Source organism: Zootoca vivipara, chromosome 8, assembly GCF_965207765.1.
Source record: "Zootoca vivipara chromosome 8, rZooViv2.hap1.1, whole genome shotgun sequence".
Lineage (NCBI taxonomy): Eukaryota > Metazoa > Chordata > Lepidosauria > Squamata > Lacertidae > Zootoca > Zootoca vivipara.
In genome coordinates this window covers 78,210,651-78,236,660 of record NC_142591.1, presented here as the reverse complement: position 1 = coordinate 78,236,660, position 26,010 = coordinate 78,210,651, and the positions used below count along the sequence as shown (strand labels likewise).

Sequence of the window (26,010 nt, the reverse complement as noted above, 5' to 3'; positions counted from 1 at the left end):
ACAGGGCCGAAGATCGGCGGGCGCTGTTTGCCGGGCTTGTCAAGCCCAGCAAACAGCGCCCGCCGATCTTTGGTGACAGGCGGGGGTGGGGGGAGAGCGGAGCACGATCTCCACTTCCCCCCACCCCGCCCATCATACAGCACAGGGCCGAAGATCGGCGGGCGCTGTTTGCCGGGCTTGTCAAGCCCAGCAAACAGCGCCCGCCGATCTTCGGTGACAGGCGGGGGTGGGCGGAGAGCGGAGAACGATCTCCGCTTCCCCCCCACCCCCGCCTGTCACACAGCACAGGTCGGCGGGCGCTGTTTGCCGGGCTTGTCAAGCCCAGCTAGGAGCGCCCGCCGATCTTCGGTGACAGGCGGGGATGGGGGGAGAGCGGAGAACGATCTCCGCTTCTCCCCCACCCCCGCCTGTCACACAGCACAGGGCCGAAGATCGGCGGGCGCTGTTTGCCGGGCTTGTCAAGCCCAGCAAGGAGCGCCCGCCGATCTTTGGTGACAGGCGGGGGTGGGGGGAGAGCGGAGCACGATCTCCGCTTCCCCCCACCCCCGCCCGTCATACAGCACAGGGCCGAAGATCGGCGGGCGCTGTTTGCCGGGCTTGTCAAGCCCAGCAAGGAGCGCCCGCCGATCTTTGGTGACAGGCGGGGGTGGGGGGAGAGCGGAGCACGATCTCCGCTTCCCCACCCACCCCCGCCTGTCACACAGGACAGGTCCGAAGATCGGCGGGCGCTGTTTGCCGGGCTTGTCAAGCCCAGCAAGGAGCGCCCGCCGATCTTTGGTGACAGGCGGGGGTGGGGGGAGAGCGGAGAACGATCTCCGCTTCCCCCCCCGCCTGTCACACAGGACAGGTCCGAAGATCGGCGGGCGCTGTTTGCCGGGCTTGTCAAGCCCAGCAAACAGCGCCCGCCGATCTTTGGTGACAGGCGGGGGTGGGGGGAGAGCGGAGAACGATCTCCGCTTCCCCCCACCCCCGCCTGTCACACAGGACAGGTCCGAAGATCGGCGGGCGCTGTTTGCCGGGCTTGTCAAGCCCAGCAAACAGCGCCCGCCGATCTTCGGTGACAGGCGGGGGTGGGGGGAGAGCGGAGCATGATCTCCGCTTCCCCCCCCACCCCCGCCTGTCACACAGGACAGGTCCGAAGATCGGCGGGCGCTGTTTCCCGGGCTTGTCAAGCCCAGCAAGGAGCGCCCGCCGATCTTCGGCTCTGTCCCCCGATGCGCGACGGCTCGGGGAAGCAGGCAGGGAGCTCCTGCTGGGTCCCGCGCCTTCGCCTCTCGCTCGGTCGGGGCTACACGACATGGCTTATTTTCGGGGTATGTCTTATTTTTCACTAACCCTTAGAAATCCTGTCATGGCTTATTTTTTGGGGATGCCTTAAAATATGAGAAACACGGTACAATAAAAACAATGGCACCAGCCCTTCCATTAGAACCACCCTGAGATCTGATGAATTGTGGATTTACAAACTTAAATAGGTAATAAAGGTAAAGGATCCTTGGATGGTTATGTCTGGTCAAAGGTGAGTGTAAGGTGTGGTGCTCATCTCGCTTTTCAGGTCGAGGGAGCTGGCGTTTGTCCACAGGCAGCTTTCCAGGTCATGTGGCCACCATGACTTTTGGTGCAGCGGAACACTGTGACTAGGGGCAGAGTGCACGGAAATGCTGTTTACCTTCCCACTGCAGCGGTACCTATTTACTATATGCACTGCCGTGCTTTCGAACTGCTAGGTTGGCAGGAGCTAGGACAGAGCAACGAGCTCACCCCGTCGCGGGGATTCGAACCACTTGACCTGATCAGCAAGCCCAGAAGGGTCAGTGGTTTAGGAACCACCCACATACCGTACAAACTTTAATAATAATAATTAGCAGCAGTCAGTTCCAGAAGCCAGCAGAAAGCCAGCAAGCAAGGAGCCAGTCTGGCCCCCACAAAAATATAGTCAACAGCTGATTTTGAGGTGGGTAAAACAGGTGAGAGATACTCTGTGTCAATTTGGTCCAACCTTGATGTTGGAGCTGATAAAGCTATTGGTTGTAGCCAACTAAGTTTTACTCAAAGTAGATGTGCCAATATTAATGAACCCAAGCTAGTCATGCCCATTAAATTTCAATGTGTCTACTCTTAAGTAGGAGTCACACTGGCTACAGCCTTAACAGTTCCACCAGACTACAGTGGTACCTTGGGTTACAGACACTTCAGGTTACACTCTTAAGGTTACAGACGCTTCAGGTTACAGACTCCACTAACCCAGAAATAGTACCTCGGGTTAAGAACTTTGCTTCAGGATGAGAACAGAAATTGCGCAGCAGCGGCAGCAGGAGGCCCCATTAGCTAAAGTGGTACCTCAGGTTAATAACAGTTTCAGGTTAAGAACGGACCTCCAGAACGAATTGTATTCTCATTTCACTGCTAAGAAGAGCAATAGCTTTTAACAGTTTCACTTTCTGTTTAATGTGGTAGCAACAGTGGACAGGTGAAAATGCCACGGGGTTGGCGAAGCAGGGTCCACCCTAAGGCAATCGGACAACAGACAGTCTGCGCTGCAATTGTGCTTATTTTTATATTGCATTTAATCTGAAGTGGGGGGTGGATGACAACATGGAAACATTGAAAACGTAGCAGTTAGGGAGAATTTTGGCTGAATAACACTGAGCAAATTGTGTCAATAGCAGAGAAGCAGGTTGATGTGGAAGCACCCAAAGAGAATGATATTGTTCCTTTCCTCAGGACACTGTTTGCTTTTTGTTCATATGCACGTTTTCTAATTGCCATATGCTTATGTTGAGAGCTGGCGTTTCTGGGGTCTCAATAGGGCTTGAGGAGAAATTTGATTCAGTCCGAGGGTGAATCCACCTAAATCACACTTCTTGAAGGAATGCACCAACTGAAACATCCTTCAAAATGTGCACATCTCTGGATTCTGCAATGCATTTTCCAACCATGTAACAGAAAATGCACAGGCTAGGCAAAATAGCATAGAAATGTACATATTGGAGTAGAATGCAAAAAACACACACACATTATAGTAGGGGAAATATGCTTGCAAAAATATGTAAATCAATAATTTTAGGAGAAACTGACATTAAAATGCCAGTGGATTTTTTTTAAAGAATTTGCAAATTGTGAAAAACCCAAATCAAGATTGAAAAACTGAAATTGTCATTATTCACCCATCTCTGGGCAGCAATGATTATTTTTCTTGACAGGTGGAGGTGGGCATGAGGGAGTGGTATATGGATCAGGGCACCAGACAACAAATGCATGCATGTAGAATATCACTTTATTTCTCAGATAATCTCTCCCCTCACACCACTCTCACTGACACCTGTTTTGATAGTAACTCATCCAAACCATACCTTTCTCCTGGACCTGGTGAGCTCCTCATCTGCCACCTCCCATTGTCTCTGAAATTTGTTCTTTCCAAGAACAATGCAACAAACAAGACCCTTCTATTTATAGCTGAAGATACCTTAACATCTAAATTCTTCAGTGGGCTAATCTCTAATCTGCAACGGACTCTTCAGAAAGAATGCTTGTGATGCTAGACTTAGCAGGAAACATGACCTCATTCTGCTTCTGTGCTTCCTATTGCACAGTCTGTTTTCAAATAGAAACAAGCAAGCTCTTCAGTGCTGCTCCTGCACTTTCGAAAGACCCCAGTGCTCTTTCAGCTGCAGGAAGCAAGCGCTAGCAGGCACTCAACAGTTACTGTACAGTCCACAGTCTCGCCTGTTGGGTGGATAAGCTGCTGGTGGAGTCTTACCAACTGGCAACATGGCTCTTCCAGGTCTGCAAGATTCTTACTTTTTGTCAGATGCTTTCTTAATAGCAATATTGTAAGAAAGGGTTGCTTCAGAAGCCATTAAGATGGGAACTTTTCATCTGTAGAGAGAAAAGATTAAGCGGGATACACAAGTCGCATCAATTGCAATGCTGTACGAAAATATGTGCAAAGATGTGGCAGATGTGATCAGTATTTGAATAATGTGCATGTTTCTTGGGAAATAAGTCCAATTGTTTTCAGTGAGATTTACCGCCAGGAAAGTGCACCCCAAAGCAGTTTTATATGGTTAGCGGTGTTTTCTTCTTTGGTTTTTGTGTGTTTTTTTTAAAGAAAAAAACCCTCAGCTTTCCAAGATCAGACTTTTTATCTGTCACGGTAAACTAAAGATTTTGACATGCCAAGTTAGTTTTTCTCCCCACCCCCAATCATATGACCTAGTTCCCATTGTAAATGCTTGCGGTGCAGAGTGTGCCATGTAAAGAAAGTAGCCTGGCTGCCAGTTGAGGGGTATTGTTGGTTTAGAAATCAGTTTGCTAAATCAGTAAGAAAGGTGATCAGAATAGGCGAAAGGGAAGCAGCTCCTGCACACTTAACAACTGTGCAGAAGAGTGAACTGCTGAAGACAGCCCTGTTTAGGGAAGCTTTTAATGTTTAAGAGATTATTGTATTTTAATGTCTGTTGGAAGCCGCCCAGAGTGGCTGGGGAAACCCAGCCAGATGGGCAGGGTATAAATAATAAATTATTATTATTATTATTATTATTATTATTATTATTATTATTATTGCTGATATTCCCATTTCTGCACTGCTTTTCAAGATGCAGGACAGGTCTCTTTTGCTTCTGCCCACCTTTTCAGAAATCGTGCCCTCCAATTTGGCTGTTTGCAGCTCAATACTATAGGTGTCTCCTCAGAAGTAAGGCCCACTGCAGTTTATGAGACTTACTTCCTGCTCTGTGTGCCTAGGGGTAAACAACCTTAATAGTTTGTGGCTTCAAGCTTATATATCTATCTGATTTTATTATTTTTTAGAATAATCACAACCCACTTCAACCAGTACCATTTACCATTTAAATCTGTATACAAAATGCTGGCATGGATCTTAATATGAAAATTGGAAACGGGGGGCAGGGCGGGAAGGATTCCCCTCATTCTCTGCATGTTTGGTGTAAATGTGAAAAGCAAAGGGTTACTGGGCTTTGTCTAGCAATTTCTGGAGGGCTGCAGGTTCCCCGTGTCTGATGTATAATTAAAAACAAGAGGGAATCTTAGGGCACCTTAAGGTAAAGGTAAAGGGACCCCTGACCATTAGGTCCAGTCGTGACCGACTCTGGGGTTGCGCGATCATCTCGCATTATTGGCCGAGGGAGCCGGCGTATAGCTTCCAGGTCATGTGGCCAGCATGACAAAGCCACTTCTGGCAAACCAGAGCAGCACATGGAAACGCCGTTTACCTTCCCGCTGTAGCGGTTCCTATTTATCTACTTGCATTTTGACGTGCTTTCGAACTGCTAGGTTGGCAGGAGCTGGGACCAAGCAACGGGAGCTCACCCCCGTCACAGGGATTCGAACCGCTGACCTTCTGATCAGCAAGCCCTAGGCTCAGTGGTTTAACCACAGCGCCACCTGGGTCCCTTTAGGGCACCTTAAAGACTGGCAGATTTGTGATGGCATTAGTGTTTGCGAACTACCATCCCCTTCATTCATCCTGTATCTGTTGGATTGTGGTTTATAAAAGGTTATGCCATAATGCAGGGCTATCTGCCTCAGTGGCTCTCCTTTCGGCACCAGGTCCTTGAAAGGTGTGAGCATGTGAAATGCCACTTTGAGTGGAATTTCAGGCAGACCAGCTTTAGTTATCTTCCTCCACCACTTCTGGCTTTTCAAGGAAACAGTGCTGAAAAAGGTGTTGCACCAGGGGACTAAACACCAGCCTCCGCTATCTTCTCTATAACCTGGTAATCTTAGTGGGGAGCTTGATAGAGGTAGGGTGGCCACCTGTCCTGTATAATGCAGGACCATCCTGTATTTCAATGTAAAATGCTATGTCCTGTATTGATGCAGTTTCGTCCTGAATTTCGGATCTTCTCTCCCTCCCTCCACCAAGTTAGGGGTCCTCTCCAAATGCATGTGCTTGAAAGCGTGTTTGAAAGGTCATGCATTTAAACTCCGGGTAGCCAAGCACAGAGAGATTTACAAATTCATGTTTATGTGTGTGCGCGCACATGTGGTGTGAGGGGCAAATTCCAGAGGAGCCATCCTGTTAGGCTGCAATAGATTGTAATGGATTGCTTTGAAGTCACTTCAACACCAGATTTTTTTGGGGGGGGGGTCCTGTCAACCTTCCAACTCTACCATTCTATGATTCTATTACCCTTTCGTAAACACTCCGCCTGCACAGGGGAGGGCTTCCCCTTGTATCAAACTGTATCAAAAATTAAATCAGAATACATGTCAGTGTGTTATTAATTCTAGAGAGCCCTCATAAGCAGATATATATGTGCCAGTGTTAGAAACTCAAGATATGTCAGCTAGGTGCCAAATGACTCTTTAAACCAGGGTTACAGTCACCAAAATGGAATGACTAGTTGCCATTTTGGAGCCAGACACCTCAAAGGTCGTATTTTTTCAAGGTGACTTTTTGGTTCTTGGAATTCATTCTGATTGTGCAGTGGGTAGAATTCTACAGGATGTGTTGCTAGTGTGTGAAAACAGTCAAGATCCAAGAATCCCCAGCCATGAGCTGCCAGATTTCGGAGACGTCAGGTCACTTGGTCGCAGGTGCAAAATGCACCTGGTGGCTGGCGAATTTCTAACACTGCTTTGATCAAAATTCTCTCTTACAGACGGGCTTAATGCCCCACTTTGGCAAAGCAAAAGGAGAAAGAACATGAGGGCTTTCTCCAAAGTATTTATAAGGCAGCAGCTAGACCTAGCCCCAGACCCCCATTCGCTGGTTTCCTCCTCCTCCAGCTTCAAAGAACATGAAATCGATAAGGAAGCAAGCGGCAAGCATGACAGCTTTGATTTTAACATCAAGGTCCAACGGGAACTGGATCCCAAAGTTGTCAGTATCAGTGAAGAGCTCTTTCACAAGGCCAGTCCAGTGCTTAGAAATCCTTCCAACAGCCGTCTGCTCATCCAGTGACAGCACATCAAAATGAACATCTTCACAACAGCTGCATGTTATACAGGGCCCGATGATTTTAATGACATCCTCTTGGAGTTCATTTTGGATAGTGAACTTAGGCAGACAGGGATCCCATGTCTGCTTAATATACCCAATAGGCATGCCTGGAGGGGCCTGGACTTCAAGCTCTTGCAAGCAGCACGGGAAAAAGCAGCTGGAGCACCGCAGAGGTCTCTGGAGCTCAATCACTTCCTGGCCCATGTTGTCCATGATTTTTATTGTAAATGGCCGATCCATTCCACAGCAGAGTCGCGCGCAGCAGTCGGTCTCCTCGGCTGCAAAGTATATCCTTTGCCCCCAAGCATTTTTTACTTCATACCTGTTGCTGGTTTCAAAGCCAACTATGATTTCCACAAGCTCAACCTTTTGCTGAATTACGATCTGATCAATCTGGCTTAAATATTCCAATCCCGGTGGACAGTTGGGAGGCGGAATTGGAGCTGGCATCCACACGACGCCCTGAAGGTCCTGACCGTGAACGGGCTGAGCTCCTGGGGCATGTGGGACATATCCGTATGCTACCTGTGGTGTAGGACCATGCTGGGGGGGTTGTTTTGGTGGCATTTCCGTGGGTTCGCGTGCACCTGTTGTTTCTTGAGGAGCTAGGCCATGCTCTGAGTGTGCCTCTTTGCAGTTAGTGGGCTGCCCAAGGAGGAGGAGATTGTTTCATAAAGGATTATCTTCCAGGTGGTCTGAGCCACCACCTGGAGGCTGAAATAATGCAGCTCATAAGGAATTTTAACCACATACTACACATCAGTGGGCCTATTGTTGAGTCACGATAGGACAATGGCAACTGCAACTATCAGTTCCGAAGCTGTACCCATGCGGCAGCGGTGAGGAATCTTTCCTTCTTTTTAAAGGGTCATTGAGCTCCACAAGAAGAAAACAACAACAACAACAACACTTGTGGGCTGGGGCAGCCCCAACCAGGCCGGCCCAGTAATAAGATTCAAGAATCCCGGTTGTTGCGAGCTCAAAGTCATCTCCTGTTGTGATGTGGCATATGTATGTCTGTGTCCCTCAGATGAATCCAACCTGTGCTTAAACTGTCTGAACTATCAAGACAGTTCTTCCTGATGTTCAGTCAGAATAAACTCCTTTCTTGTAACTTGAATCCATTGGTTCAGATTCTACCCTCCTGAACTTCCCCAATGGCCACTGAAATAGTAGAGGCACCCACACTCTCACCAAGCCCAACACTTCCTGGACACATATTGAACATAAAGTGGCACTCCACACACAGCTGGCTAGTCAATAATAAGCATACAGAAATACTAATAGATCTGACAATTGATGCCAAGTGACATCAGACTAGGAGGTACCTTCTGCATAAATATGCCAGGTGTGACTCATACACAGAAAAATACATACATTTAATTGTATTTTTTTAAAAAAGTGTTTCCATTTCAATGCATTATGAATTCTAGAGCAGCACCCATAAATTGGAATGTCCACCACTATAGGTGCAGCCGCAATTCAAAAATAAGTAGTTTTAACAAGAAGCCCTCTTATTAACCAGCTTAACGCTCCATCTTAGCAAAGGAAAAGTTGAAGTAGCAACATGAGGGCATTTCTTCGAAGCAGCTTCCAGATCTATTCTCAGACCATAATTTTCTGCTGCCCTCTTCCTGCACATTCAAAAAACATGAAATCCACCAAGAAGCAGGCCCCCAGCAGGACAGCTTTCATTCTAACATCAAGGTCCAATGAGAACTGGACTCCAAAGTTGTCAGTATCAGGGAAGGCCTCTTCCAGAAAGCCAGTCCAGTGCTTAGAAATCCTTCCAACCGTGGTCTCCTCGTCCAACGACATCACTTCAAAGTTCATATCTTGACACAAGCTGCACAGTACACAGGGCCCGACGATTTTAAGGACATCCTGTTGCGCTGCATTTTGGATTGCAAATGTAGGCAGAAAGGGGTGCCACGTCTGCCTAATATACCCCACAGGGGTGCCTGGAGGAACCTGGACTTCAAGCTCTTGCAAGCAGCAAGGATACCAACAGTGGGAGCACCGGAGAGGTTGCTGGAGCTCAATTACTTCCAGGCCCGCATGGTCCATGATTTTTACTGTAAATGGGCATGCCACTCCACAGCAGTTTCGCACACAGCAGCCCGTTTCCTCAGCTGCCAAGTATATCCTTTGCCCCCAGCCATTTTTTATTTCGTATTTGTTGCAATTCTCAAAGCCCATTATTATTTCCAGAAGATCAATCTGCTGGTGAATGACTATTTGATCCAAGTGACTTAAATATTCCAATCCGGGAGGACAGTTGGGAGCTGGAAGGGTTGCCCGCATCCAGGTTACAGCCTGGGGGACATAAATGCCAGCCATTTTTAGCCTACAACAAGATGGGGAAGATCCATAAACTCCGGGATAACCTTGCTTCATGTTCATCAACTCTCCTGGACAAAGCAGCTCAGCGCTGTTCTGTTCACCGTGTCCATGCGGTCTCACTGGTATGGGGCCAGCTTTCCTATTTGCTGAGGGAGAATGTTTTCGTAGCATTTTTGTGAGTCTGTGTTTATCTGGTTCTTTGGGAGCCATGCCATGCTCTCAGTCTGCCTCTTCGCTGTTACTGGGCTCAGGTTGCTGCCCAAGGAGGTGGGATTTATTTATTTAGCAACAGAGGAGCATTCAAAGGATGCGAGTCTCCAACCAGGAGGCTGATTCTGCGCATATGCAAGTTGAACTAAGTTCTAAACATCCCTGGACCTATTGTTGAGTCACAGAGGTTGTGTGGACATTGAACTCCCCCAGAAGTCTTAGGGTTCTCCAGAACCACACCAGAAATCACTGGGAAGCAGAGCGTACAGCACACCACCACCCCCTTCCTAAATCTTTGCCTTGGGGTCTACTTCAGATGGAGGAGTCTCTGTGACGTTCCAGTGTTTGCATATAATAATGTATGTACTGTACATTGAAAGCAAATAAGACGATACTGTAATAGAGGTAAGTATAAGAATATGATTAAGGTGATGTTAGATAGGGAAGGGGAGAGAGTGAGCTGGAATGGTGAAGGATGATTGGCTAAGAATCTGAATGCAAGGGAGGAGGCAGTTGAGAGTCTGTTGGAAGTTTAGCCAGTTGGGATATGAAGCAGGGTTGGCTAGAATAGATGAGTATAGGAGCAGCAGTAATACAGCAACTGCTACACTGGAAATAAAGCAACAGATAACAGGGGTGTTAGATACCATAATGCTTATGTACACAAAGTCACCATCATCATCTTATATATGTATTTATACCCCACCTGACAGGGGTGCTTTTAGAAAAGAATAAACCACTAAAAACATAGAACATTAAAAATTGTTTTAAATGATAGCATTAAAACTATCCGTCCATCTATCTAGCTATCTCAAAACGTACAGTCCTTTCATTAACAGCAGTCAGTTCCTAAAAGCCAGAGTTGGCACAAGAATTGTCTTCACCTGTCGGCAGAAGGACAACAAGGAGGGAGGCAATTTAGCTCCTCTAGGGAGGGGTTCCAAATTTGTCTGGGAGGAGCCACCACCAAGAAGGCCCTCTCCCGCATCCCTGCCAAGCATGCCTGTGAGTGTGGTGGTACTGAGAGAAGGGCACCCTCCCCACAAAAATAATTCAAAACATGGGGAGGTTCATATGTGGGAATACGGTCTTTCAGATAGCTTGGACATAAGACGTGTAGGGTTGCCTATGTCATAACCAGCATTTCAATTGTGCCCAGAAACAGACTGGTAGCTAGTGAAGCAGTTATAGCAAGAGTCATCTACTCCCTTTATCTAGCCCTGGTCAACAATCTGGGCTGCAGCTCTTTGAGCCAACTGAAGTTTCTGACCACTTTTCAAAGACAGTTCCATGTAGAGCTCATTTGCTGTTGTTTAGTTGTTTAGTCGTGTCCAACTCTTCGTGACCCCATAGACCAGAGCACGCCAGGCACTCCTGTCTTCCACTGCATCCCGCAGTTTGGTCAGACTCATGTTGGTAGCTTCGAGAACACTGTCCAGCCATCGCATCCTCTGTCGTCCCCTTCTCCTTGTGCCCTCAATCTTTCCCAACATCAGGGTCTTTTCCAGGGAGTCTTCTCTTCTCAGTAGAGCTCATTACAATAATCCAAATGAGGTGTAACTTAGCCATGTGTCACCGTGGCCCCTAATTTAGTGTTCGTTTAGTAAAACAGTTGTGCTACTACACATGGCTCCTTCTTGGCTACGTGAGGGGTGAAGCATTCAGTTCAGAGTGATCTATGGTGGCAGCAGGAATAAAAAGAGGCATTTAGTACAACACCCAGTAAAGTCCCAGATCAAAGCTGTACATCTTTAATAAAGTGGGAAAGTGGCCCAGGGGTGTGTGGGCAGAGCCAGAGCATTTCAGTGTAATGGGGTAGGGAACAACAACATACGGCAGTCTAATGCCAAGGCAGAAGATTTATGGAGCATTGCACCACCACCACATTATTGGCTTTCCCTTCTGTGTTGATATTGCACGGAGTACCTGGTTGGACAAAGCTGGACCACAGCCTCTGCTCCCAGCTCACCCACCTGGGTTTCAGTGATAAATGTCAGATCAGCTTCCCCTTGCATTATCAAATCATGGATGAGCGAGTTCTTATTATGCACTTAGGCTTGGAAAGTGGCTTGGTAGTAGAGCAACCAGAAACTTGAGACTCCAGGGGAAAGCAAAATGGGGAACCATGCAGAAACCCCTGGCATCCTGTATTTCAAAGAAATCCTCTTTCCCCCTCTACCGTACCTTCCCCAATGGTTACTGAAATAGAACAGGCACCCACATTCTCACCAAGCCTGACACTGCCCAGACACTCAAAGGCACTCCACACACAACCAGGTGCTCCGTAAAACCCACACAGCAATACTAACAGGTCTTCCACTAATCCATAACATGGGGCATTGGGCTCAGAGGCATAACAATACCAGGCATGACTCCTCTCTCTCTCCTCCCCCCCATATTCACACACACATGTCTTGCATTAAAAAAAATGACAATGCAATAAAAGCAGTCTGCATTTCAATGTGACATTCATTCTAGAGTAGTACCCACAAGTAAGAATATTCTGACTCTATAGATGCAAGAGCTGCAGCAACAATACAAGATACCTAGTTCCAACAAAAAAAAAACCCTCTTGTGAGCAGGCTTAAGACTCCATCTTAGCAAAGCAAAAACAGAAGAAACCAGTGGACTTTTTCGAAGGCATTTATAAGGCAGTAGTCTAACCTAAGCCCAGACCCCCATTTGCTGCTGGCCTCCTCCCGCGGATTCAAAAAACATGAAATCCAGGAGGAAGCAGGCCCCCAACAGGACAGCTTTCATTCTAACATCAAGGTCCAATGGGAACTGGACTCCAAAGTTGTCAGCATCGGTGAAGGCCTCTTTCAGGAAGCCAGTCCAGTGCTTAGAAATCCTTCCAACCGCTGTCTGCTCATCCAGTGACAGCACCTCAAAATTAATATCTTGGCACAAGCTGCACACTATACAGGGCCCAGTGATTTTAAGGACATCCTGGTGGAGTTCATTTTGGATAATGAATTTAGGCAGAAAGGGGTGCCACGTCTGCTTTATATACCCAACGGGTGTGCCTGGAGGGGCATGGACTTCAAGCTCTTGCAAACAGCAGGGATAAAAGCAGCTGGAGCACCGCAGAGGTCTCTGGAGCTCAATCACTTCCTGGCCCACGTTGTCCATGATTTTAATTGTAAATGGCCGCAATGTTCCACAGCAGTTTCGTGTGCAGCAGTCGGTATCCTCAATCGCTGAGTAAACCATTTGCCCCCAAGCATTTTTTACTTTATACTTGTTGCTGGTTTCAAAGCCAATTAAGATTTCCAGAAGCTCAATCTGTTGCTGAATTATCATTTGATCAATCTGGCTTAAATATTCCAATCCTGGGGGACAGTTGGGAAGTGGAGGTGGAGCTGGCATCCAAGTTATAGTATGTTCATTTCTTTGACCTGGGGGAGCTCCAGAAGCCCCTTGAGGACGCTGGGGTGTCTTCATTAGCAGTCCTGGATGTGGCCCAGGGGCTTGTTGACTGTCCCATCCTGCATTGCCTCTGGTGTAGGGCCAGCCTTTCTATGAACTTGCAGGGGAATTGTCTTGGTGGCATTTCTGTGAGTCTGTAAACATCTGTTTTATTGGGAGCTATGTTGTTCTCTCAATGCACTGTTTCGCAGTTACTGGGCTCAGGTTGCTGCTAAGCAAAGGGGGAATGGTTTTTTGAAGGAGGACCATTCACACGATGTGAGCCTCCACCTGCAGACTGAAATGGTATAGCCCATACACAAGTTGAACTAAACATTCATGGGCCTGTTGTTGAGTCACAATGGTTGCAACTGTCTTTGTCCTCTGTCAATCTTTAAGCTGGACCTATGAGGCATACCAAGAACTTCTCTCTCTCTCTCTCTCTCTCTCTCTCTCTCTCTCTCTCTCTCTCTCTCTCTCTTACACACACACACACACACACACACACACGTTTGCATCCATTATAAACATCAAGTAAACAAATAAAGGATTTGAATGAAACACTGCATGTCAAATTAAGGGTACCTGATTTCCCTCAGGCTTGCAAATGAATAACTGATTTCCCTCTGGCTAGCAGGGCTACAACCATTAATCAGTAAACACTGTGTAAATGTTTGCAAAGTAATCATTTAGCACCGTAGTGTGGATCAACAATGCAACCCATCAGATGATTCGCCCATAATATGACTGTTAATCTACATTTGGCATTGCTAATTAAACTGTTTGGGTTTTGCAGAAAGCAAGCCCCACTGGCACAGGAAAGAAGTAGCTGAGAAAAATCACAATTTATTGCAAATGGAAGCTGGAGATGTATATATGTGTGTGTGTTGTGTGCATTATGCCTATTTATGGATTATGTAACGCAACTCATGCAAATGGGGTTTTACAGAGTAGAAAAGAGAGGCTGAACTATAACATGATATCCATTAATTTGCAAATAATTTTGTGGGTCAGCTTGGACCAGAAACTAGTTACCCACAAACTTTACCCACAGGAAGCTGCCTTATACCATGTCAGACCATTGGTCCATGTAGCTCAGTATCCTCCATTGGTTCAATTGGTGGGTCACCAGGATCCACTACTAGATTGCTACTTGATCTAAGGTGAAGCACAGCAGTAATACTGCTACCTTGCAAACATACGGTAATAATAATAATAATAATAATAATAATAATAATAATAATAATAATAATAATAATGTTGTTTTGGCTAAAGGTGGGGGCCAGATATGAAAATGTTGAAGACTCTGTTGAAGACAGTGACTCTCCAGATTTTCCTATAGGTCTCCCTTTCCAGCTCCACCTGGAGATGCCAAGGATTGAACCTGGGACTTCCTGCAGATGAACCATGGCCCTACCTGTATCTACCTAACACCTCCTTTGCCATATTTTAGGCACAAGCCATCCCTACCCTGCTCCGGATGGCTGCTGGAGTACAATCCTAAACATGCCTACTCAATCAGAAGTGACCTTCATTGAATTGACCTTGTCTTATGAATGGGAGAGAGATGACGCATATATTTCATGTGCATAATATGTGTGAAAGGATATATGGCTTCAGCTATGCATCTTGTCCCTGAGGAACAAATCACAACTGACCATTTTGCTTATCTGCTCTCTGCTTTAGCAGGTTCTCCATTGCTTGAAAAGGAGCCCAAAAAGAAGGTGGCATCAGAACTCGTCACACCCAGGTTACGTATACATTTTTATCACCTGTCTACAACAGTATTAGAGATGGTATGCTAAATTCACATGTTGCCCTTCCTTATTTTCCCTGGGCCAGATCAAATGTCGCATTCTCCTGCTCATGGCTGCTACCAAAAAGCCATTTCCTTTGCTGGTCACTAACATGTTGTGGGGGGTGGGATGTAATGTTTAAATGTATGCATTGGGAAATGTAATGTTTCACACATGCATATGCCAGCGCTGTGCATAGATAACATATACTGCATGGCAAAAAAACCTGTCTTTTGCAGTAGTGGAGCCTGAGCTTTGCAACTTCCTCCCATAGAGATCCACCTAGTACCACGTAAAGATCTGGGAATTCACCCGAGTCTTGGATATGGTAGGATGCCAGGTAGAATGCTTTTTTGTGGCTGTGATTACTTGCCTAGTTTTATGCTGTTATCTTTTATGTTGTGTGTGTCTTATTGATGCCTACTTTTGAATTGTCGGTTGAAATGAAAGAGCAGGTCAGAAACATTTAAAATAAATAATAGATGCTATGGGGCTGGGGTATTTCTAGGTGGGTTGGACAATGTAGAACAAGTTAAAGGTAAAGGGACCCCTGACCATTAGGTCCAGTCGCGGACGACTCTGGGGTTGCGGTGCTCATCTCGCTTTACTGGCCGAGGGAGCCGGTGTACAGCTTCCGGGTCATGTGGCCAGCATGACTAAGCCACTTCTGGCGAACCAGAGCAGCACACGGAAATGCCTTTTACCTTCCCGCTGGAGCTGTACCTATTTTATCAACTTGCACTTCGTACTTTCGAACTGCTAGGTTGGCAGAAGCAGGCACAGAGCAACAGGAGCTCACCCCATCACAGGGATTCGAATTGCCGACCTTCTGATTGGCAAGCCCTAGGCTCTGTGGTTTAAACCACAGTGCTACCCGCGCCCCATAGAACAAGTTAGAGCCACTTGATTGCTCGAGGAAGCAGGGATGAATGGGTAGCTCCATGTCTAGTCTGTGTCAATTTTACATGCGTTTATTCCTTCTATCCCATTTCTACATTAATACACAATTTTTAAAAACCTACATGAAAATCCATATTCATATTTTTAACATGGCTGTTTCATTTTTTGATATATTTTATTTTTTAAAAATGCCCATTTTCATGCATTCTAGTACATTTTGAACCCATAACTATTTTGCTAAATTTTGGGAAAGCATGTAGGATAATTTCGTTTGCCCTAGGCATTATAACCCCTTGGAAATATCATGTGTATGTTAGAATGTAATTACACATGCCTTAGCATAGATACCAGATAAAAGCAAGGTCACTGTTTCCTGCTTGGCAGGGGGTTGGACTGGATGACCCTTGTGGTCTCTTCCAACTCTATGATTCTATGATTCACGGATTCATTCAGCTCAGAACTCTCCACATCAGAGGTAGGGAACCTGTGGCCCTCCAGATGTTGCTAAATGTTTATATATTTTCTGTATAAATAACTAACTATAAATCTGTTCACCATAAATGTTCTTGCACTAACTGCAACAGACCAACAGAACTACCCGCTTGGGAACTTGCTGTCTTCTGCCAGATGTCTGAGTAACAGGATTTTTGTTATTATTGTCGTAGATGCACAGGTGCTTTTCTGGACCACGAGACCTCCTACGAGTGTTGTTCCACCAACCCCTGCACAGGCTGTGTCCTGGCTTGCCGCAGGAGCCCTCGGCTTCTTACTAACGGCTACTATTTACTCACAGAGGACAGTTTTCTGTCTGATGAAGACGGCAACGTCACGCTGAGTCTATCCCAAACAAGTGTTACCTATAAAGAGAAATTAGTTAGGTAAATGTGACCTCCTGTATAAGTTCTATTGGAGAAGCAAGTGCCTTCCACACATTCTGCAAGACTATTGTTACTGAGTCCTGTTCAGATATTTTCATGCACCATCTCCCTCCCTATAGAAGGCCTTATCAAAGGAACTAACTACTATACAAACCAGACTATTGAGTTTACTGTTTTGGTTTGCTGCCTCTGGTAGCTTGTTGAGAATCTATATTCTTTGCAAAGGTGCAGATTAGGAGTGGATAACCTTTTCAACCTGAGCAACTTTCGCTCATAATTAGCCGTCTAGGGGTCACATGCCAGTGGCAGAAGAGGCCAGAGGAAAAAGTTGAGTGGTGCCCAGGGCAAAAGTGTGTGTGATTTCATTGTACAACAAGCTACATTCCAGGCATACAAAAGTCAGAGGTTTCAACATACAGACATGCACATCTCTTAGATCCAGGCAAAAAAGAGATACAATCACAGCTCAGTGACAATTCAATACCGGTAACACTTGAAGAAGACCCAGGACAGGGGTTTGGGCTGAAGAGAAGTGGGCTTGGTGTGGGGATTGTGCCAAGGAGCACAAAAAGAGCACTGGAGGGCTGCATTTGGCCACCACATCTGAGGTTCTCCATCCATGGTACAGATTACCAAGAGATAAATTTTGGTTCTCTGCTCTGAATCATGTTGCTGTTGATAACAATGATAACTCACCATCAGTAAGACAGTGCTTTCCAAAAGCCATTAAAAATAGAGACCTCTCCCTTCTGGCAGGGAATAATAATAATTTATTATTTGTACCCCGCCCATCTGGCTGGGTTTCCCCAGCCACTCTGAGTGGCTTCCAACAAAGATTAAAAATACATTAAAATGTCACACATTAAAAACGTCCCTAAACAGGGCTGCCTTCAGATGTCTTCTAAATGTCAGGTACTTGTTTATCTCTCTGACATCTGATGGGAGGGCATTCCACAGGGCGGGCGCCACTACCAAGAAGGCCCTCTGCCTGGTTCCCTGTAGCTTTGCTTCTCGCAGTGAGGGAACCGCCTGAAGGCCCTCAGTGTTCAATAAAGCACCAACACTTTGAATTGTGCTCGGAAACATACTGGGAGACAATGTAGGACTTTCAGGACCGGTGTTATATGGTCTTGGCAGCCACTCCCAGTCACCAGTCTAGCTGCCACATTCTGGATTAGTTGTAGTTTCCGGGTCACCTTCAAAGGTAGCCCCACGTAGAGCGCATTGCAGTAGTCCAAGCGAGAGATAACTAGAGCATGCACCACTCTGGTGAGACAGTCCGCGGGCAGGTAGGGTCTCAGCCTGTGTACCAGATGGATCTGGTATACAGCTGCCCTGGATACAGAATTGAAAACAGGAAGGAAGGAAGGAAGGAAGGAAGGAAGGAAGGAAGGAAGGAAGGAAGGAAGGAAGGAAGGAAAGGTGAGAGTAGCAGAAGAATATGCGTAAAACTTAGTTACATGTAAGTTAAGTACTTAGTTTCCGTTACAGATGAGAACTTAATGGGTTAAGTGCTTCATAGGCATTTGTAGAAGATCAGTTTTGTACTAATGTTCTGGTTTATTTTTTTGTGCCAGAATATTTCGGAGAAGAAAGAGAATCCGCCGATCCCTTGCTAGTTTGTTCAGTATTGGAGCCTCTAAATCATGGTTGAACAGTACCACTATTGACTTACCTTATGTAGAGGATGCTTGGTTTGATGGAGACGTGAAAGGGGACACCAATGAATATTATGACACTGGTGAGCATTGACTTTGCTCATGAAAGCTAGAAGCTACTCTAATAGGTATTGTACTTAAAGACCTGTGACAAGGCGCAGTACTTCTGTGCTTATATGTTTTTCAATGGTTTTTTTTTTTTACAGGTACCGTTGATGCTGCTTTCAACCGCAAAGCCCGAAGGGCAGAGAGACACAGTCTGGTACAAAAGAAACCCTCTTCTTTGAAAGATGCAACTTGGACAGAACCAAGAAAAGAGCACCATTATTCACCTACTTATATCTTTCCCCCAGCAGAAGAAGAGTACTTCTATGAAAAATCTTTGGACTGTTCAAGTGAGTTAAACCCTTCTCTGTGTTACAGAGCTGTTTATGATATGCCTTTCCTTGTACGAACTATCCTGGATTTTAAGATTGGCATGGGAGGTTCTGCCTTTCATGCCTTTGATGACTGCAGCTCATGGGGCTGCCACATGAAACAGAACCTTGTCAGTGGTGGCACCTCAGCTATGGAACTCTCTCCCAGTAGAGATCTGGTTGTCCCATATGTTGGGCTCATTCTTGCAGACATTTGGTACATACTTGACATCTTGTTATCTACCTCTTATTGCTGACCATTATGGCGTATTTTGTGTTTGTGCTGGTATTTTAACCATTTTTTATTTGTGGTTTTTATGAAGGTTGTCAGCCACACTATGTTCTGTTGTGAGGAAGAGCAGGATAGAAGGGAAATAAATCCACAGTCCCACTGGTGATCATTAGAAAGAAAGAAAACAAGCGGAAGTTGCCAGGAAGATGCTCTTTCATTAAAAAACGCCCAAGAACATAGTAACAGTAGCTAAGATGAATACTTTGAATACATTCTGTAACATCTGTCATCTTGTATTTGGTGGGCTTAAAACAAAATCAGGAAGATTAAATCAGCTTAATTATGGCCTGATTCTCCACTTATGTTATTACGGCTCCAGGAATGCCTCAGAGCTCTGCAATATGTAACCTCATTTATACAAACGTTTTGGTGCATTGTTCATTCCCTATCAGCCATTCTTTACCGAGGCCTTGCCTGTACTAGGTGTTTTGTGCTGGTCAAGGTGTGATCTAGTGGGAACAGGTTTAAAGCTAGCAAGGCACTGGAAATTTATCCTTCATTCTTTCCAATCCTCCTTCATTGATTGAGAAAAAAGCTGCATTTAAAAATCACCAAAGGGGAGATAACATTTTGGGGAAATGCTTTTGAGGTGGCCAAAAGTTTCTTCTTTCATTCTACAAATCATCTCACCAACCGTCTGTGCTCTGCAGCTTTTTCACGGCTCCATGCTACAGTTAAAGCCCAGTGGAAGATATAATGAAAACTCCTTGAGGAGAAGTGGTATTAAGGGGTGGAAGGGACCATGGCTTAATGGCAGAGCACATTTTCATACAATCCTAGGACTGTAACATTGAAAGGGATCCAGACAGTTACCTTAGTCCAACCCCATGCAATGCAGGAAGCAGAGTTTTGGATGCAGAAGCTCCTAGGTTCAGTCCCCGGCATCTCCAGGCAAAAGGGACAGGCATCATGAGATAGGAAACACTTCTTGCCCAAGACCCTGGAAGGCTGCTGCCAGTCAGAGTAGACAGCATTGGGTAGACAAATAACCTGACCTGTGGCTTCCTGTTATTGGGAAGGTGACAACATTCTTGCAATAACTGTTTCTCTGTGTGTGTTCTAAATAGAGCCTTTTACAGTGAAGCACGACCTCTGCCCAGTTATAGTGCTCTCCATGTGTTTGATCATTTCTCTCTGCGTAAGGTAAATCTGAATGTCTTTTTATATATAGCAGCACTTTCATCTATAATGCATTCAAAGAATTTTTCAAAGCAGCTATATAAACCTTCGGCAAATCATGTGACCAGATATGGGAGCTCAAGGGTCCTTTGGACTAACAGCAGCCTCTTGGATCTGTTGCACGGAAAATTCAGACAGGCTTCAAAATCAGTTTGTGAAATGATACTATAGTGTGTTGCTCTAGTTTAGGTTGAGCTTTTTAAAAAATAAATAAATAAAATCGAATACTGTACTAATGAGTGGCGTATCCCAGATGAACACCCACTTCCTATTTAGCCATTTAACAGAAAACTGATCTCCAAGGAGAGCCAAATGAAAGCTATTTTGATGCCCACTTACGAACTAGTGACTAGGGTGAATTTCTGGGATTTGGAGAATGCCAAGCTGGTTGTTGCTTGGCTCCTGATGTGAAAAGCCACCAGCTTAGCCTGACCTTGTTGACAGGTGTTTGAGTTCATGGCTGGAGGATGAATGAAACACATAGCTGTCATTGCTCTGCAGATCTCCCTGCCTGATTTAATATTGAGATGATGTGACTTTGACATACAAGGGAAATGAATTAATTATATTTGCATTGATTATTGACCATTTGATCCTTTCCTGCTTTGAGCCTTTTGATCCATCCTGTTTAATTAATATTCAATAAATATGTTTATAATAAAAGACTAAAATAAGGGGAGGTCTGTGGTGGGAATATAGTGGGAGGACACTATCTTTTTGAGTGGGTTTGCACTTAAGTGAATTAGATGAAACTGGAAGAGGCCTCTGGGTAGGGAGAGGACTCAGCCGTAGAGAAGCTGTGGCTTCCTTTAACAGAGACTCCTCATTTTGTAAGTACTTCATAAACTTTACCTTATGTATAGGGACATCTTGGATTCTGAAAATTATTAATGTAAGGACAACACACTAGGGAATTGCTATCTGTTGGGTAGGACATCTCTGTTTCTGACAATGTGCAAGCCTTTGGGGGGGGGCATCTCAAATTGGATTTTTGTCATATACAGTAAGCCCACAACTTACACAAAGATTGCATTCTGGGGGATCACACTTAAGGGCAAAATTGTGTATAGTCAAAACACATTGTGTGCCTAGCAGGTAGGACTGAGAAAGTCTTTTTTCGTTGGACGCCTGCCCCCATTCCCCCTTTTTAATTTTTCTATATTTTTCGCCAAGTGATTAAAGCTGAATACGCACAAGTTAAATGCACATAAGTTGTGGGCTTAGTGTAATACCAAAGTAAATGGAGGTGTGAATAAGGTGGGCTTGCAGGGTCCCATGCTCAAATCCAAATAGGGTTTGAGGTCAAAACTGTTTTGAATGTCAAGAAAAGCCTATGGAGAATTCATTTCAATTTGGGCACAGTTCCTTACCCCACAAAAAAATAGTCCCCATACAATCTTACTTTAATTTATAGTCCATTCTAATTCAATTACACTGTAGCTTAAATTTGAATTTTAGCAATGTTGTGCATTTTTTAAATGATTTGCAAACTGCTTAGAAGCCACCAGGGCATTTAACTGGAATATAAGCAAATAAATTATGCCCAAGATGTGATTTATGTTGATTCTTGTCATTTCAGATTCTTTCTGGGAGGACTGTTTACAACTCTGCTGAGCTTCTTGCTGTTGATCATCGTTTTAATTTGTAAGCAAAAAAATAAATGTTTATCCTTGCTACATGTCAGATGATTCTTGCATTGGAGGGGTTGGACTAGATGACCCTTGGGGTCCCTTCCAACTCTACAATTCAATAATTTGTGGGATTGAGGGTTCACCCAGACTTCTTTTTGGCCACATTTCTAGGCACAGGGCCAGGCTTTAAAGCTCTGTGCTGAGTGGTTTTCTTTTTGTCCCGATGCTTTCCCCAGGAAAGCCCCCATTTTACCGCTGAATTGGAGCAAATAACAAAGGGCTTCCCCAATGGATTGCCATTTGCCATTCAGTGGTAAAATGTGGGTTTTCCCAGGGAAAGCGCTGGGACAACAAACAAACAAACCGCTTGGGTATGGAGCTTTAAAGCACAGGCCCACACCTGGAAAGCGTGGTACAAGTCTGCATGAGTCCTGGCTTGAGGTACTGTACCTAAATCTTCTGAAAACAAGTGTGTGCTGTGCCCATTAAGCAATCATAATCATCTATATTTTATTTGATAAAACACCAAAAGTTAGAATAGGTTTTTGAACCTATTTTGCAGTGCTATTTCATACCTATTTCACTGCTAATTTGGACTGCATAATAATTTCCTAACCAAGACATAAAACTTATCTAATCAAATTTACCAAGATGCTTATTTCCAACAACTTACAGACTGCTGCATGACTAGGAGTCAACGTGCCTAAATGATTGTGCCTTAAGTTATATTGACAAATGTGAGAATGTTAGATGATCTTCAGCTGTGTAATACTTGTCATTTCCCCCCCTTCTTCCATCAGGTTCACTGGCACTTTTGTACTAGTCCCTTCGTGGGACCACCTGTCAGTTCATGTGATCTGCAGAGAATAATCATCCTTTCCCTTCAGAATCTTATGTGTTTCCTTGCCTAAGCTACCTGTAGGAACATCTGCAATGTTTTTTTTTTTAAAAAAAACCACATGCCTTCAAGCTGCACCAAGGACACAGATGAAAAAGCATTTGGAGGAATGAGGATTCTGAAAGCATCTCACAATTTTCAGGATTTAGGAACTGGTAAAAACCCAAGCTGGGCCAGGACATTGGGTTGGCAATTAAGGTAAAGGATAAAGGATCCCTGGACAGTTAAGTCCAGTCAAAGGCAAATATGGGGGTGCAGTGCTCATCTCACTTACCTTGGCAGTTATAACACATGATCAAACTGCTAATCCCAGAAAGGATGGGGTGCTAGCAAACTAGCCTCATCCTATAGCTATGTGTGCATTGCATAGGAAAGACCGTCAGTGGTAGGCAAGTGACCTTTAAGAAATGCTTGCCCACTATTTCTGATGTTCTTATTGGGGAACCCAGAGAGGCTTCCCCACACAACAGTTTGAAAACTGCTGCTCTCCCTTAATCCAGTGCAGGACTGTTCATTTTGTTTGCCATCTTATCAGTAGACAGGATACGTCCAAACTGATTTTATGAAAGGTTCATGTTTGATGACCTGCATCCAATTTTCCAAACTGGGTTGGGAGTAGATATGGGGAAACTCAAGTTCAGACTTCCCACGCAGGTTTGAAAGGTCTAGACGTACCATTGTCTCTCTCAGAATAAGCCTACCTTACAGGGCTGTTGTGAGGATAAAGCACCACTCTGAGTTATTGGAGGAAAGGCAGGCTGCAAATAACTAAGTAAATTAGAATAAATGATGTCATGCATTCAGTCCAGCTGCACCACTCTGATTCCCTGTGCTATAAATTTCTTGGTCAGGAAAAGTTCAGAATTTTTGTATCATTTGTGCACCTTTCTTACTTGTAATACTGTATAAGCTATAATAAGAGCAAATCGCCACATTTCAGTGATACTTATCAAGGCGCCTAATCCTGAAACCTATACTTGTATTTGAATACATATTTTACAATAAAGTTTTTGATGCACAGTAGTGCAATTATCATTATTTTTATGTTGCAGATACACTTGTTATTTAATAATAATAATAATTTATACCCCGCCAATCTGGCTAAGTTTCCCCAGCCACTCTGGGCAGCTCCCAATCAAGTGTTAAAAACAATACAACATTAAATATTAAAAACTTCCCTAAACAGGGCTGCCTTCAGATTTTGAATTCTGAAGTATTTGTTTGGGAAGATAGAAATTGCTTGGTTCCAAGTTTGTGGTGCAATGCAGAGCGCTACACATTGTCAGGGACTGGGCAGAGGGGGAATGGTGGAGACAGTCTCCCCACCCTGACCCTTCCAGAGAAGAGGAAGGCAGTTTAGAATTGAAACAGGGGTTTGAGGGAGGGCACAGCTCAGAGGCAGATGAGGAGGAAAGCTGGGAAATAATGGGAGGAGGAAGAAGCACCACGAGGGCAAGAGCTGAGTTTTTTTTAGAAAGCATTCCAGCCCCCCTCCCAGAACCTGGCGAGCCTTGAAAGCAGGAGAGCAAAGAGATCAAAGGCAGAGGGCACTTGTCAGCACCTGTAGAGGTGATGAGGATGACGAATGAGGAAGTGCGAGAGGAGGGGGTAGAGATTCACTCGGGACAATGCCATTATCCAAGAGGCTGGGTTCTAAAGCCTCTCTGTAAATACTGAATAAAAAGCGGATGGTAAGAACATTTCTTGTCTTTCTACGTTCCTGGGCAACTGGTTGTGGGAGTTGCTGGCAGCCGCCTGACACACATGTAATTTGGTGTGCAAAATTGTGGCAGGCAAAAAGGTTGCATCTGCAACTATCTATCTGTCCATCTGCTCTCCCCCATCTTCTATTATCCTATTACTCGTCAGCAGTGGGACCATAGTTCAGAGGCAGAACACATCCTTTGAACGCAGACGCCCTCAGGTTTGATCTTTGGCAAACACCAGTCCAAAAGCAGTCCCAGGGAGTAAGCGCTAGGAAGGTATCCCTGCAAAAGACCATGAAGAAGCACTCCCTGCCAGACAGATGCTAGTGACTTGTGCACTGTTGTTGTGTGTGTGTGTGTGTTCAAGAAAATTTATTTTAAAAAAGTATATATACCATTCATACATCATTCTTTATAGAAAACAAAAATGGGGGGGGGGGATTCCACCAGTGACTTCCCTCCACCTCAGCCTGACATCCTTTAAATATGCTCGTCAACATTGTTTTTATGCTAATAATCATTTATCCATTATTAATTTTTGTCATATTCTGATTCTACTTTACATATTTAATCCATACATATCAACAATTTTTTCATATAATCTTCAAAACATTGCCATTCCTTCCTTAATTTCTGGTTTAACTGATGTCTTATAGCTACCGTTAATTTGGCCAATTCTATGAATTCAGAGTTTACTTATCCAAACTTCTTTTGTGGGGATAATAACCCCTTTCCAGTTTTTAGCAATTAATAATCTGGCTGTGGCTGTGGCATATAAAAATAACCTTTTCTTGTCCTGTGGATCTTTTTTCCTAAAATGCCCAATAAATATGCCTCTGGCTTTTTTTCTAGAGATTTTGAACATCTTTTAAAGCTCTTCATGAATACACCCCCAAAATTTCTTGATTTTCTCACAACCCCACCATACATGAATCAATGATCTCTCTGCATTATTACATTTCCAGCATCTTGGCTAATTTGGAAGGTGTCAAATACCACATGTAGTGCACTCTATTTTTGTACTTCCAGTGCTTCCAGGCTGTGGCGCTTTATGGTTTACGTTTTTGGTTCTTTGTTTTATGCTTGCACTTTTTGTTTTGTTAACATACACACACAGAGGCAGAAAGCATTGTAGAAGTTTGACCGATTCTCTTTATAAAAATTCTCTTTGATTCTCTCTTTGAGCCACCAGATGGTGCAATTTTACAGCTGAGTTTGTTGTCTTACCAGCAGGTATCCTCCATGCGAACCCAAAGGTGCTAACCCCTTCCCTCTCTGCCACAACTTCCCCTTAATAGAGGTATGCTGCTTCTGGACCTGGAGGTTCTATTTAGCTGCCATGGCCAATAAGCCATAAAAGTCCCAAGGGCCTGAATCAGTCCAATCTTCTCAGGAAGATTTTAAAGCTGTGACTATGGGCAGTGAGTTCCTTAAGTTTAATTAAGTCCAGGGAGTTCCCTGTATGGATGAAGAACAACCTAGAAATTGAATAAAAAAATAAAATTGCACAGCTTCAGGCCCCTGCGAAAATGTTCCTATTCAACCAGGCCTTCTGTTGATCAACATCCTATGTCCTTTTAAGTGTGTGCGTGTGTGTTTGTGTTACTGTCCTGTTTTTAATCATGCATTTTGTTTTTCATTTTTATGCTGTGAAATTCCTCCTTGAAATCTTTGGGTGAAGGGGTGGCATACAAATTTTACAAACAACAATACTTCCCCTTTTCAAGC

The 26,010-nt window shown here is 44.7% G+C and overlaps 2 protein-coding genes and 2 pseudogenes across 3 annotated transcripts; 1 reads left to right on the top strand and 3 right to left on the bottom strand.

The window, feature by feature from the left end:
* The first annotated feature begins 3,625 nt into the window (after window positions 1-3,625).
* TMEM71 (transmembrane protein 71) lies at window positions 3,626-23,614 on the top strand. 2 transcript variants are annotated; one of them, XM_088675905.1, is made up of 8 exons: window positions 3,626-3,784; window positions 14,618-14,678; window positions 16,290-16,502; window positions 18,080-18,243; window positions 18,367-18,555; window positions 19,936-20,011; window positions 21,627-21,691; window positions 22,479-23,614. In XM_088675905.1, the coding sequence occupies exons 1-8, from the start codon at window positions 3,772-3,774 to the stop codon at window positions 22,499-22,501; spliced, it is 804 nt and encodes a 267-aa protein (XP_088532031.1). In that variant the 5' UTR covers window positions 3,626-3,771; the 3' UTR covers window positions 22,502-23,614. The 2 variants fall into 2 exon arrangements, with proteins under 2 accessions (XP_088532031.1, XP_034981935.1); XM_035126044.2 differs by having other exon boundaries at window positions 14,615-14,678.
* Window positions 6,679-7,680, bottom strand: LOC118090109 (phospholipid scramblase 1 pseudogene; annotated as a pseudogene).
* Window positions 8,449-9,659, bottom strand: LOC118090107 (phospholipid scramblase 2 pseudogene; annotated as a pseudogene).
* Window positions 10,206-13,040, bottom strand: LOC118089826 (phospholipid scramblase 1-like). The gene has a single exon (XM_088675907.1). It carries the CDS (start codon window positions 12,962-12,964, stop codon window positions 12,185-12,187), a length of 780 nt encoding a protein of 259 aa, XP_088532033.1. The 5' UTR covers window positions 12,965-13,040; the 3' UTR covers window positions 10,206-12,184.
* Window positions 23,615-26,010: the final 2,396 nt, after the last annotated feature.